We start from the raw sequence: 15,865 nt of genomic DNA on the forward strand, positions 1-15,865 counted from the left end.
TAGGATACTTGGTAAACCCCATTTGGAGTTTGGAGACATTAGCACATGCCAAAGCCCACTACGGAAGCACATGCCATTATGAAGTCCCCACCTGTTGTCCATCGTTTGTAAGCTCTTTTACTCGATTTCCTTGATGACTTGTTGTACTGGAAGGCTAGGGGACGCATTGGATCTAATGCAAGATTGCAAGTGGCCTCCATTTTGGGTTTGGTCTCACTATACGGGGTCATAACCCTCCAGAGGGCTACATTGGCACATCTAGGGTGTGTGTTGAGATGCATAGGCGTCCACAACAGTAGACAGCACTCCATGGATCCCTAGAGATGTTCATAGATTGCTCGAGATTCACCTATAGGACAAGGAAGATGCACTCGGTTCACCTCTGCCCAACCAACCCCACAGTGGTACCATGCACTTGGCAGATGACCTGGGACTTGTATGCTAATGTGGCATCACTTACACCATCATCTAAGCCCTCACAGATGGTCTACAGGCATCTTTGATTTACTTGGAGACTCATGAGGTCACTTGTATGCACTCACACTCATTGGGAGCACCACAGGTTTATTATGTCAAGAACAAGAGGCCAACCCTTAGTCCATTACTTTTGGAAGTCTTATCCACCATTATGGTACTTATGGACTTCATCAGGCTTCTTAGAAGGCCCAACGACATGCATTTTGATCATTCGACCTCTTGATACGCTTGTTATTTTGTTTATGAACTATTTTGGTGGGCTTGTCACCAAAAGTTAGTTATTTGCACATTGTTTTTATTTTAGGGGCTAATGTAGGCTCAAGTAGCTAAATCGAACTCATTAGAAGTGTATAAATAGAAGTGATGATGATTCATTTTAGCATCATCACTTGGTTTGGAGTTGTATCTCTCTAGATATTTTCGCTATTCCTTCTTGGTGGACGAAATTTTGGAGCACGAACGAATTTTGATGTTTGGATTATCCTTTCTTATCTTGGAGCTTCTTGATTGGCAAGTTTATTGATGGTTGGATATATACTCTTACATGTAAGTACAAATTTAATGTTATTTCTTCTTTTACTTTGTCACATGCATTGATGATGGTATTTATGCTATACTAGGGCTAATTGTTGCATGCATTTACTGTGAAATTGTGGAATTATGTTTCTATGTAGCATCTCTCTATGTATGGGCCATGTATGTTGAACGAATTCTCCTAGGGATAATTCTATGATTGAATTTATCTTGACAAGCCATCTTACCTTGCAAAACGAAGTGTAAAAGCTTTTAAAGTCTCTCTGCTTTGCCCTAATGACAAGCGAAGTTGTCCTTGAAAACTCCTTGACCTAGAAACGAAGTCCATTCTCACATTCTTCTTGACTCCAAACTCCCCAAAGGATTAGGCATTGGTCTACCATAAGGTGATCACTTGAAAAATCATTTTTCTTCACCTCTCTTTCTTAATTCTAGGTCTAGCCACATTAGGGCTCCTAGGGCATCATTTTCCCGACAAACCACCCATAGAAAAACTTCGATCTCTTGGCCTCTACTGCGCTAGTGTGTCTCCTATGCCTCCTCCAAATTTGAGGGAATTCCGACAGTGGGGTTGTGAGATATCCAAAGCCCTAGCCTTGAGATTGGTTTTTTCCCTAAGTTTCCCTAGGCTAGTTCCTCATAGGGATCATTTTGTACCTTTAAGTGAAAATCATTTCTTCGATCCCCTTCTTTTCTTGGTTTAGGTCAAAATCATCGTTGGTTGCTAAACTCCCTCCTCTTGACCTAACATGGGTCATTTTGGTCCCGTGTGGCCCATATCTTATCAAAGCCAACTCTTCAAAAACCACTTGGGAAACCAAGTTCCACAAGGATTTTAGGGTTTAGGAAGCTCCTTTACAGGTCACATTCCCTAAGCCAAGCCCTCAAATCCCTATTCCCCTATCCTAGAGAACCTGGTACCTTGCTTAAAAAGCAAGCAAGTCCCACTCTTGATTCTCTCCTAGGAAAGGGTCCCCGAGATCACTTCACATCCATCTTAGTTGATCTATCCTTCATAAGTGATTCTCTATATATCAGGTCTCCTCTCATCGGTGAAAGTCCATAAAGAGTAGGAAGCTTTAGCTGTGGTGACAGTGGGATTTAGCTTCATTGTTGCTCTTGACCAAGCAAGTGCCCCTCTAGGACCCCCTGCTAGTTTGAGCGGTAACAAGGACCAATCAGCACAAGGTCAAGTAGAGGGTCGTCGAACAAAAAGAAATTGTTGCTTTTAAAATGTTGAATGTTGGAATTTAGGGTAGCTTGGAAGGTATTTCCGAGAGAAGGAAACCCACCAAAAGTAGATGGTTGGGCAATTTACCGAAATTTGGGTTTTTGGACCAAAAGTAGTGCGTTTGGGACCTAAGAAATCAATTGTTTGTTTTAAGGAGTTAAGAGACTGAAACCCTAAAGATCTAGAGATTTCCTAAGAAACCCCAAGAGAAAAATATAGTAGAGAGCCTAAGGGGAGGAACATTGTACACACACTTCAGAAGGACTTCTTGAGTGGAGTGAGATTGGCCTATAGAGAGGCTACAGACCCTTAAGAAGATGGAGAGCTAAAGAGAGCGGCCGAAGTCTGTTGAACGAAGGTCGAGGAGGTTGGAGACCTAATCAAGTTAAGGAGAAAGTTGTTTGTGGATTTCTCTGGTTGTAAAGGAGTTGTGTTAATGCTTGTTGGATAGCCAAACAAGTTCACATGCATAGTTAAGAGGACTGCAGTGTTGTGAAAGGCAAACTTGGAGGGTTGAGGCCTAGAGCTAAAGGTCGAGGCAAGTGTTAGCAATCTGAAATGGGTTAAAGAAGGTCATAGGGTGGTTAGAAGACTCGGTATGGCTAACTGCTGCCAGGATAGAAGGGGTCGAGGATCAAATCAAGTAGGCCAAAGGTCAATTTAGGTTAGCCAAGGGGTAGATTTCATGCTAGAGTGGGTAGTTGAGGTCTGTAATAGATTAGACTGAGATTTGGAGGCTTAGTTAAGGTAGATATCAAGCATAACAAGGGTTGTAAGGATTGATGTGGAGGTCGAGGGTATGAGGAGGACAGAGGAGAGTCTGAGGCTCAAACAAACGGTGGCCAAAGTGCCAAAATTCACTGGATAGAATGCGAGTAGGCCAGTGGCAGTTTGGTAGTTAGTTGTAGTAACAAAGACTGAGAAAGGGATGAACTGAGGTCAGTGTGGCGGCCGTAGTATGGTCAACAAGTGATATTTGTATAACAAACAAGTCTGTTGGAGAAATAAGGACCCAGCAGCAAGAGTAGAAGGTTGATATTATACAGTGAACCGAAGGACAAGCCCCACTATGAGAAACTAAGTGACAAAGGTAAATGGAGTTGATCTTTGTGTGAATTTGAAGGCAAAGGACAGCCAAAAGAGAAGTGGACGAGGACCAAAAGGACTGAAGACGAAGGACTGCCTTCAACAAGTAAGTCTAGACTTGTCGTCGTGTTTTGTTGGGCAGATTGTAGATCTGATGGATCAAATCTCAAGCCCTAGTTTTGAATACTATGTATACCAGTTGTATCAAGGTTTTATGAAGAGCCATGATCCCTAGTACGGAAGCCCTAATGATTCTTTTATTAATGGAATAATAAAGATCAAGTGTTGGGCTCATCAAATCTATACACTTAATTGATTTCACAGTTGTTATGTTTCCGTTGTGCAAAGTTCTTTTGTGTTGGGGTTCCTAGTGCATTTGTGTGCTAAGATCTAGTCATAGACCAGATCTAGGGCCTAAGGAAAATTCAACATTGAAGTGTTCGGGCAAGAAGCAAGAGGCTCTGGGCAGCACATGAGACTCACAGGGAGCGAGCAGAGGCTTGCGAAGTGTACAGTAGTTTCCAGTAGTAGGCAGCAAGTTTGGGCAACAAGCAATAGGGCCAAGCAGTGTGTAGAAGAGGACTAAGATTGCCATGCAGGATGCTTAGGAATGGGAAGCTTCTAGGAGAATGTTTCTCAGCTCAAGTTCCATATCAGGTAGCAGGACAAGCTTTTGTGTCAGAGGGAGCTGCTATAGTGGATGTGATGAGTGTGGAGATGGACCCGAGTTATGGAAGTACCTTCCTCGCTAAGAGGGAGTGTGACCAAATATTGGGTGTTGGGTTCAGGTAAAATCTAACAATATCACCCTATTACCTTGTTGTTTATGCATATCTAATAGCCTTAAAACAGTTTACTCTTGTTAAGCCCTAATCTCTATTTGAAGTCCTTATTCCATTCTTGTTGAAAATCATTTTGAGGTCTTTTCTTAGGCTGCGATATGACATTGAATACCATATTATTGAAAATCATCCAAACACTAACTTATAGCAGCCCATTTAGTGATCTAACTTTAGGGTGCTTGAACCTTAGCATTGGAAACCTAGGTTATCTTTGGCCTTGCCAAGCTCTCTATCCATCTTTAGACCTTCAAAAACTTATCACCTTGAGCCCTAGTATTAGAATATCATTATAGGTGATTTAGGGAAGCCTCTCTTGTGGTTTAAATCGCACTAGAGAGTAGAAGGAAGGTTGTTGAGGTGATAGTGGCACCCCTTCCTCGTTGTTGCCATAAGGTCTAGCCCCCCACCGGTGAGCCTTTGCACCAGGTCCGCTAGATTTCGCAGCAACGAGAATTAATAAACTCATTTGGACCTTAGGTAATTTTATGCTTTTATACTTTACTTCATTGTAGTGAGTCTTTTTGATCTATCCCACATTTATAAAGAGCACTGACTTGACTAGCTTGTAACTCTTTACAAGAAATATTTTGATTTCTCATTATCTATGCAATCTTGGTTTTCTTTATGTTTTTGCACTATCATTGTAAATTTGTGCGATCAAGCTTCAACTATAACTCTTGAGAGAAGAAATTTCTTCATATTTATCAATGACAACCTTGCAAATGTTATCTAGCAATCTTGTATCTTTTGTATTGACTTTTGTCTAGAATGATTGTATTTGATACATCTTTTAGGTCTTCTGATGAAAGAACTTTTATATATGACCTCATTGTAAAGTCGTAGAATGTTATCTTCTTCTTCTTATAGCAGAATGTCAAAGTTTATTCTTCATGTTTAAGATGACATACCCTAATGTTTTTATCTAGGATAAAATCAGAATTATGTTAATGTCTTTTTCAAACATAGATGTAATGTTGGTTTGGGATAAGAAAATATAATCATTAACTCCCAATACTAGATCATTTATTTCATATTGTTTGTCATTCTTGAATTTCAGCTTTTTGGTGATACTCAACTCATGGATTGATAATTGATTGGCCACATCAACATTGATGTAATTTCCCTTGTTACTCAGACAAATAGCAATGCTAACACCTTTTCCTTGAGTAGTCCCTTCAATTTTTAATAACACCAAGCCAGGGTTTGGATGACCTTTACAATGAAGCCTTCCTTATTTTTATTAAAATCCATCTTTTACCCTTTTTCACTTTTCATGGAACTAAATACTTTTAGAAACTTCAAGTATCCATATATCTTTCTAGATAATTACCTAAGGTCAACTAGCCTATAATAATTTCCTTCATTGAAACTTAAAATAATACTTGATATGTTTCTTTTATATGTGCCAGGGATACAAACTTACTAGGTAATACTAATTTATATTCATTTTCAAAGAATCAAATGTTCTCTTTACTTTATATCGGATGGGAATTTAAACTCCAGAATAATACAAAACCTTCTTCCATGTATGTTGATGACACTCAATTGAATTTTATTTTGACCTTCATATGTAGCTAGAGGTTGGAACCCAGAACGGCATGACCTTTCCATTAGAATCAAATCAGTGACTTGCTGACAATGAATTAAGATAATAGTGGCTTTGGTACCTTAATACGGTGAGGCTCTAAAAGTTTGGGGCCCCAGTGATGGCTGTATAGATTTTTGTTTTTATGTGATATTTATGCGACTTTTCTCCCAGACACATGACTGTCAGTGACAGTAGTGTTGAAGAAACCACAGTGGTAAGCAGAAATAGTGGTTTGGTGGACTGTTCCGGTGCCCCCATAATACATATGTGGAACACAGAAATGAGACAATGTTTCTCAACTGTTAGTTCTTCAAGGTCCATATGCACAATACCATCAATATCCTTTCCATACTATAATAACCTAAACACAAAAGGATGGGCATGGAACAATACCTAGAATATCCATATGATCATATCCTAATGAAGATATTCCACAGACAACTGGTGATTTAACCTGAACAGAAATTTATATCCAATTAAAGCTAACTCAACCAACCAAGCTGCGCAGTTTCACTCAAAACAATAACACGATATATTACTCCATTTTGAATAAGAGACCATCCTAGGAAGACAAGAATGAAAGAAAACAGAAAAGTTAAAAATTACCACATTTGTTGCATCAAACTTCCCTCCCAACCCTACTTCCAAAATTGCAACATCAACCTGAGAGAATGGAAAATATGTCCATTTAAATTATGCTCAGGATATTCAATCTTAAATGGTTATATTCTTTCCCAAACAGAAAATGTGAAGCATGACATTTAGAATCTGAATGCTCAAGTCAGCTTCTAAACCATAGCAAACTGCAAATTCTTATTATTACCTCTGTTACACATTTCATGATTCATATCAACTCAGTGGCCATATATCTTAAAAAAGTTCACATTTAGGAAGCCAAATTTTGAGTACCTCAATTATTGTTTTTACGCAGCAAACTAGCAAAATTATGGCATAAGCCCTAAATAACAAAAAACTCTGAAAGCATTGGTAAAAAAATGGAAAGTCTAGCAAACAAGTGCAATTACCCACCTTCTCTTCTGTAAATATCTTGAAGGCCAAGAGTGTGAGGAATCGGAAAAAATGTACATACTCTAAATGGTTTTCCTGCATGAAGAACAAATAACTAAAATAGTTAGCTATACCGAAGAAATAGTCGAAGATAAAGACACTCTATGGGAGCTAGCATTAAAATTTAAACTCCATTCCAGCCAATGTTATAAAGGAAGCACAACCAAAATTTTAAAAAATTAACTACATGCCAAATAAGGAAGCATTTTCTACTCAAAGATCTTAATATTATTATAATTAAGAACAATCACAAAATAATCATTCATATCCAGTTCAAGCTACTCTATTTCAAAGGCTTAAAAAATGCTGCCATTTCTTTTCATTGTAAAATAATTAATCTAGAATACGGCATGGAAAAATGCATCCTTAACTTATTTTTGTCAAAGGTGTCTTATATTGGATCAAAATGTATATCAATCAGCTAAGGTCTCTTGTTGGCCCTCTCTTCCTACATATGTGACAGGGGCATATTATCCCTCTTGTCAGCAAGGGTACATGTGGATTTTTTCAGCATATTTCACCACCATTGTAACCTTTGTTGCCACAAAATCTAGCAGGCTTTGGAGAGGGAAACCCTACAAGGCATAACCAAGGGACAACTATGGGGTAGTGGTCCACTGTCACCACAACCAAAACCCCCTTCTCTTTACGAATTTTCACTGATGGGAGGACTCTCAGTGTGAGACTAAGGTCATCTATGTACAATATTCTAGGTAGGAAGTGTTAGGTGACTTGGCTATACTTTCTACAAGAAAGACACAACAAAGGCTCTAGGCTTCCAATACAAGGCAATTAGCTTTCTATGTAGAGACCTAGGGCTACAAGCACATGACCTAGGGTTTGAGTAATTTGTTGAGTGTTGGAGCATCCACAGATCAAGGATAGGAGAGAAGGTTTCCAAAAATGTAAATTAGCAACGTCAAGGCTCATAAAACCTTCCAAAAAAACCCCAAGTTGAAATAAAACAAAACTGGGGTTTACCTCTTAGGGCAAACGACTAGGGCAAGAAAGTTTATGAACAAGACTGAAGTGGATGCCCACCAAATAAATAGATTTCATGGCAAATACTATACCCTTGATGTTTAGGCCATCCAATCCCTGAAACTTTCCTTTCCTAGGGATTCGCACTAAGCCCTAGTTCACCACCTTAGCCTTAAAGGAACTGAAATTTAGAAGAGACAAAATGTGGATAAGAAAAATATGTGATCACCAAGTAAGTAGACTAGTCCCTTGTTACTTAGGAGAATGGTGTCTAGGACGAGATAGATTAGCCAATATGTTTCTAAGGAGGCAAAAACTTGATGCCCTAGCAACAAGATTTCAAGCACTTACCTAGGCAATGGAGAAATGGATTTTCATGGGAGAGCTTTTAGGAGTTCACCACTAAGACACTTCATTACATGTTATGTATGATTAATGCATGCAACATTCATCTAGATAGCATTCAATTAATCTTCAACAAATTAGGGCACAATTTAGCTAGAATCAATTATTCCATAAATTAGACATAGAGATATAATTTTCAACAATTAGGTGCACTTACAAGATAACATGCAAGATTTCCATCCATTTGACCAAAGAATAGCTCCAAAGATTAGCAAAATCAGGTCCAAATATCAAAATGCATCAACAACATCCAAATCATCCACAAGAGAACAAGTCCAATGTAATATCCCCGATATTGATTTTTCCATCTGAGGGGGTCAGCGAAGATTCTTGGGGTGGTGCCAAGCATAACACAATATTGCAATTCAGGCATTAAATGAAATCTTATCAATGTGAGGCAATTCTCGAGCAAGGAGGTGTAGGAAAGTGGGTCCCACAAATTCAAGAGGAAAATTCGCACTTGTGAGAAGAAGAGAGAAAAAGGAGTGCGACTTAGCGAAGAGTGGGGACCACCAACGGAAGAGAGGGCCAACGAATATAAGTAAGGGAGGGAGGCCTTCATTATGGGATCTTTTGTCATTTTAACTTCTGAGTTGAGTTCTCTTGGGGTTGTTTAGCACCGGAGCCAAGTGTTGTTGAGCACAAGGAGTTTCAAGCGAAATTCCACCCACTTCTTCGAAGAACTACGAGTGTCTCCCTAGTTGGGAAATTGGGAAGTCTATTTTCGGGCTTCCGTAAAGCTACACTAGCAGCAGATTTCTCGTTTCCCGCATTAAGCATTCAAGAGGAAGCCTTCATCAAGCATCATCAAAACCTTGAAAATATAAGTGATGAGCGGGAAGACAAGTCCTCCTTGGGTCCACATGATGAAAACGATGATTTTGAGAACACATGTGTTGGGGAGGATGAGTCTATGGAAAGTCAAGTTGAGGTTGACCTTACCTTTCTCAAGGATACTACTCCTGATGACTCTTCTTTTGAGAACCTTGGGGAAGGTAATCCCATTAGCCCCTTGGAAGTTGATATTGGAGATTATTTTCATATTGAAAAGGAGAAATGGGAAATTGTTGGTCCTTAATTCGATTGTGCTCCCATTTATGATACTGACAGGGAGGATGAGGTTGGGATTAGTCTTCCCTTTATTTATGATGACATATCCATCGATACCCTTGGGAAGGAGGATCATTATTTTCCCTTGCATGAAAGAGGGAAGTTGGAAATAATTGATTCTCCTTTTTGGGAAAACCCTATCTTTGATACTAATGATGAGGCCCTTGCTCCTACCTCCCTCCCTTGTGATTCTGGGAGTATATCCAAATCACTTGAGCCTTTAAAATATGATTTTCAGGAAAGGAGCCCCATTGAATACAATACCTCATCTTCCCCGTCGCCTTTCTATGAAAATTTGTTGCAGTAATTGATTTATTTCTCCTACTTATTTACAATAAGTTATTCGCCAATGCTTCAGTAAATATCAAAATAAATTCAGTTGCAGACTTCACAAATTAAGAATTGAAAATTAGAAGGCAAGAGAAACATCAGCATATGAACAATCACATTGACACACTTGTTTTTGGACAATCATCCCCGGAAAAACCCAATGTGGGAAAACCGGTGCAGCAGATTTGAGGGTTTCTATTATTGGCAGTAAATATCTAAATACAATCTAGATGCCCCAGAGAAAATGGCAATCCACTCAGAGAAGATAACTGAGAATTTTCTCACACTGATTTTGGAGATTTTATCCTGTCCCCAGCTCCTGGATGACCCACTGCGCAGTCTCTGCATGAGCCTACGCAGCCTCTGCATGACATCTGCATGGAGACTCCCTCTGACTACGTCAACCTAGGTTATTGTTGCTTCTGCTGCTAAGAAATCGAGATTTCTCCTACCAATCACCCACAGTGATTCTTGGCACCGATCTCTGCTTATCCCCCAACACTTTTGCGTCAACCTTTTCCAATTTCTGCGTTGTCCCTCTGTGTCAATCTCCTCTAGTTGTTGCGTTGTCCCTCCTTGGCTTAGCACTGGCTCTATTACTCTTCATTGTCTTCTCTAACGTATATTCATTGGAATTGGAAATCTCTTCCTTCCATTACTGCCTCTGATCCTCACTGTTTGATAACTAGTTCGAATTCCTTAGCAAACCTTGTCCTAGGAAAATTGAATTGACTGATCAACTCTCTATGTCTTTATAACTGAACCCCAAGCCTCCTTATACTTTTCTCGTTGAGACTTCAACGGCTGAGATTAAGTCCCTAATCAATGGTTGAGATTAAAACTTGACTTGATCTGCCTTCTAGATCATTCTCACCCATATTTTGATTAATAACCATTAATATTTTAATTTTCCTAAGTTTAGACTTAGGAACCCCATTAAAAATATTAATTATTTTAATAAAATTACAATCCGGGTGGAATTTCACCAAACGGTTTCTGGTTCTTTAGAACTCATGTGCCTTAGCCTCTCCACCAATTTTCAAGGCTAGAGCACTTCCGATGCTACCATTAACTAAAACTCCCTCTTAGCGAGAAGGTGCTCTAGCAACAATATCCAACTGCATGTTGCTCTACTTCTGAATCACCTCCTCTCTGCACTGTTGTTGCCACCAACACTATGTTGTTGTTGCAACTGTACTGCTACCCATGACACTGCCATTGCTGCATTTGTACTACATCTCCCTCTCAAATGTTGCATCACGATATTGAAAGGGATTTTCCAACATACCCATTTGTTCCCGAAATTGAACAAATTTTGTTCTTCCTAGAGCCTTGGTGAGTACATCTGCTACCTAATTTCCTGTGGGAGTATACTCCAACTATACCGCCCCATGCTGAACACAGTCCTTGATAAAGTGACACCGAATATCAATGTGTTTGGAGCAATCATGAAACATTGGATTTTCAGAGAGCTTGATACAACTTTGATTATCACAGAAGATCTTTGTCGCTTCCATCCTTTTCCTAAATAGATTTACAAGCAGTTTCTTGAGCCATATAGCTTCACATGTTGCTTTGCTAGCTACCATATACTCAGCTTCAGCAAAGCTCAGTGCTACAGATTTCTACTTCTTACTACACTAGGAGGTCATCCCAGATCCAATACCGAAGCAATACCAATGGTACTTTTCCTGTCTACTGAACTTCCTGCCCAATCTGCATTAGTGAATCCACTCAATTCGATATCATCGCCCTTGGTGTATCTTAATCCAAAATTGATTGTTCCCCGCACATACTTGAGAATGTGCTTTGCTTTTGCCCAATGCATCCTTTTTGGTTCCAACATGAACTGACTAAGGGTGTTGACAACATAACATATGTCTGGCTTGGTGTTGACTAGATACACAAGTGACCCAATGAGTTGTTTGTATAAGGTGGGGTCCACTTCCTTGTCTCCGGAAGCATCTATTTTCTTCCAATTGGCAATCATAGGCATAGCCATAGGTTGACAATCCTGCATTTTGAATCTTTTCAAAAATTTTGATGCATATCTGCCTTGGCCAAGGAAGATCTCACCATCTTGTTGCCAAGCTTCCAATCCCATAAAATAGTGCATTAGCCCCAAATCCTTCATGTCAAATTATGTTTACAGGTTCTTCTTGCAATCCTCTGAGTCTGGATGATCCTGTCAAAAATAGATCATCCACATACAATACTAGAATTAGCGGCTCACGTTCTACCAACAAAAAATAAATATTGGGATCGGCATCACTCTTGATGAATCCCTACTGCTGTAAGTAGTTGTCAATTCGACCATACCAAGCTTTGGGTGCTTGTTTCAGCCCATACAAGGCTTTCTTCAACCTACACACATGAGTTCTCTTTTCATGTGTTTCGAAACCTTCTGGTTGTTCGATATATACCTCTTCTTCTATCACCCCATTCAAGAACGTTGTCTTGACATCCATTTGGTGAATCTCCCATCCCATCTGTGTTGCAAGGGATATAATGGATCTGATAGAGATATACCGAGATACTGGGGCAAAGGTTTCCTCATAGTCTATTCCTTCCTTCTGAGCATATCCTTTTGCGACGAACCTAGCCTTGTATTTGTCTACGTGACCATCTGTAGCATACTTGATCTTGTAGATACATCTCAAACCCACAACTAATATGTTCTCTGGTCTTGGTACAATTTCCCAGATATCATTTGTCATGATGGAACTGTACTCTTCTACCATGGCATCCACCCATACCTGGTGCTATACGGCTTCTTGAAAACTAGAAGGTTCTTCGACATGAGCTACCAATGCTTCGTACCTGTTAGGTTTTCTACGTTGTCTTTTCTCGGCTCTAGGAGCTCCAACAAATTCCTCTACGTCCTCAGAGTATGTCGTACTTCTTGGCTAGTCCTTCCACTGATGGTGGGAGGTTCCATCTGTTCCTCTTCCTGTTGTTGTACCTACTGTGACATTCCTGGCTCCTCTTCTCTTGAGGAGATGTTACTACTGGTTACCGTGCTTGAACTAGATACCTGTCTTCCTGCCAGATATGATCCCAGTTGCTAGAGCAGATGAGCCTCCTTAGCCTGCTCTTCAAATAGCATCTCTCGAGATTTCCTAAAGGCTCTATCTTCCATGAACTTCGCATCCCGCCATATTACAATCTTCCTACTACTCGGGATGTAGATTCGATACGCCTTTGAAGTCTCGTTGTAACCCACGAGATACCCAACTTTGGCAGTCTGCTCTAACTTGCTCCGCTTCTCCTCTAGAATATGGCAACAAGCCATGCTTCCAAATATCCAAAGATGACTAACTTCTGGCTTCTTTTCCGTGAAAACACCCTCTAGTGTCTTCTTTCCTAAAGCCCTGTGAGGAACCCTGTTTTGAATGTATACAATCGTGTTGCGTGTTTCTACCCATAAAAATTTGGGTAGATTCTGATCATATAACATCGCCTCTGCTGCTCCAACAATAGTTTTGTTCTTCCTTTCTGTGACTCCATCCTGCTTTGGATTATAAGGTGATGTCTATTCTCTTCGGATCCCTTCTCTTGCACAAAAACCTGTGAAGTCCTTATCTGTGTATTCTCTGCCATTGTCTAAGCGCAATATCTTGATCTTCCTTCTTGTCAAGCTTTCTACTAGAGCCTTACACTTCTTAAACTGATCAAAGACCTCATCCTTGGTTCTCAAAAAATAGATCCAAGTTTTCTTGGAATGGTCATCTATGAAGGTGACAAAATACTCAGCACCATTGATGGCTCTTGTAGACATTGGACCGCAGATGTCTGAGTGTATTAAGCCTAATACACTCTTAGCTCTATTGTTGCTTCTGGAATAACCTGCTTTGGCGTACTTGCCTAGTACGTAGCCCCTGCATGTATCTTCATGCTTGGTAGTAAGCACTGGAACCCCGTAACAGTTTCCTTGAGCATCCTTAATGCCCCATGATGTAAGTGTCCCATCCTTCTATGCCATAGTTCATTTAATTCTTTTTCTCCACTGACATTACTACTTATCAGTGCCATAGGAGACTCGAGTTGCAACGTGTATAACCTGTTGCTTCGAGTTCCAATCTGGGCCCTCTTTTTCCACTTAGGATGCCTAACATATACTCTATTACCGATGAAGTACACATCATATCCCTTATCTTGTAATTGAGATACATAAATCAAATTCATTCCCATACGTGGCACATGCAGTACGTTTGGGGCCCGAAGACCATCTCCTGCTGCTGTCTGGAATGTAACAGTTCCCTTTCCTATTGGGGTGCATTTCATCGTACTACCCATTGTGATCTGGGAGTTCATTTGTTCCACCTAATAGCTCCAGAAATAATCTCGCTCTCCAATCATATGAGTTGAAGCCCCGCTATCGATGTACCAATCCTCGGCTAATGCAGAACTCGATATGCAAGCAAATTCCTCTTCCAACCTAGAAGCTAATTCGGATATATTATGATCCCTACTATCCTCCATGCTCTTTTTCTTTGCTTCCATTTTGCTTGGACCTTGCTTCGATACCATGTAAAAATTTGTTGCAGTAATTGATTTATTTCTCCTACTTATTTACAATAAGTTATTCACCAATGCTTCAGTAAATATCAAAATAAATTCAGCTACAGACTTCACAAATTAAGAACTGAAAATTAAAAGGCAAGAGAAACATCAACATATGAACAATCACATTGACACACTTGTTTTTGGACAATCGTCCCCGGAAAAACCCAATGTGGGAAAATCAGTGCAGCAGATCTGAGGGTTTCTATTATTGGCAGTAAATATCTGAATATAATCTGGATGCCCCAGAGAAAATGGCAATCCACTCAGAGAAGATAATTGAGAATTTTCTCAAGCTGATTCTGGAGATTTTATCCTATCCCCAGCTCCTGGATGACCCACTATGCAGTCTCTGCGTGAGCCTACACAGCCTCTATGTGACTTTTACGTGGAGACTCCCTTTGACTGCGTCAACCTGGGTTGTTGTTGCTTCCTGCTAAGAAATCGATATTTCTCCTGCCAATCACCCAAGTGATTCTTGGTACTGACCTCTGCTTATCACCCAGCACTTATGCGTCAACCTTTTCCAGTTTCCGCGTTGTCCCTTTGCGTCAATCTCCTCCAGCTGTTGCGTTGTCCCTCCCTAGCTCAGCACTTGCTCTATTACTGTTCACTGTCTTCTCTAGCGTACATTCACTGGAACTGGAAATCTCTTCCTTCTAGTACTGCCTTTGATCGTCACTGCTTGATCACTAGTTCGAATTCCTTAGTAAACCCTACCCTAGGAAAATCGAACTCACTGATCAACTCTCTGTGTCTTTCTAACTGAACTCCAAGCCTCCTTCTTATACTTTTCTTGTTGAGACTTCAACGGCCGAGATTAAGTCTCTAATCAACGGTTAAGATTAAAACTTGACTTGATCCGCCTTCTAGATCATTCTCACCCATATTTTGATTAATACCCATTAATATTTCAATTTTCCTAAGTTTAGACTTAGGAACCCCATTAAAAATATTAATTATTTTAATAAAATACAATCCGGCTAGAATTTCACCACACAGTTTATGGGTTCTTTAAAACTCATGTGCCTTAGCCTCTCCAACAATTTTCAAGGTAGAGCACTTTCGATGCTACCAAAAACTAACACTTTCCTTCTTGTTCATCATTTTGAGTCATCCACAAGTGATTCCCTTACCCTGTGTCATATGATCTCAAATGACCATGAGCCCTTTCTCCCTTCTAAGTATAGTGTCAAGAAAGAGCCCCTCATTGAATATACTTTATCTCCTTGGACCCACCCTTGGGATTATGATCACTCCATGACCTCCCCTCTCCAATGTGACCATTACCTTGAGCAACCTATTCATTTCACTCCTTCCTTCCCTCACCCTCTGTTCCCCTCCCATCATGACTTTGTGGCATCCACAAAGCATAATATTATGAGCAATGATTGTGATAGGGAGTTCTTGAGAGTGATCATTCATTCCACTATTGTGTACTTAGAGGGAAAGCCTCACACTTCTAGATTGACTTATTTTCCTAGGGCTTCCTGTTACCTCGAATGGAGATCATATTTTCCCACCTCCCACCCGCTTCATCCTCTCTGTGATTGTGTCAACATTCACTTTGGGATTTGCTACATGAGTAATTATATTGGTAGACATATGTATATTGATATGATGATATGTTGGTTGCACTGGCTTTATGAT

General features: G+C 40.0%; 1 protein-coding gene across 1 annotated transcript in view; it reads right to left on the reverse strand.

The window, feature by feature from the left end:
* Positions 1–15,865, reverse strand: part of LOC149139996 (folylpolyglutamate synthase-like) — a 237,692-nt gene that overhangs the window by 118,402 nt on the left and 103,425 nt on the right. Inside the window, exons 7-9 of the mRNA XM_089447929.1 lie at positions 6,788–6,862; positions 6,365–6,421; positions 6,152–6,212 (exon numbers count right to left, since the gene is read on the reverse strand). Of these exons, the coding sequence (XP_089304055.1) occupies positions 6,152–6,212; positions 6,365–6,421; positions 6,788–6,862 (193 nt within the window). The remainder of the gene's footprint in view (positions 1–6,151; positions 6,213–6,364; positions 6,422–6,787; positions 6,863–15,865) is intronic.

Source organism: Pinus tabuliformis, chromosome X (assembly GCF_031772625.1).
Source record: "Pinus tabuliformis cultivar Carrire ecotype Pingquan chromosome X, CPIR1, whole genome shotgun sequence".
NCBI lineage: Eukaryota > Viridiplantae > Streptophyta > Pinopsida > Pinales > Pinaceae > Pinus > Pinus tabuliformis.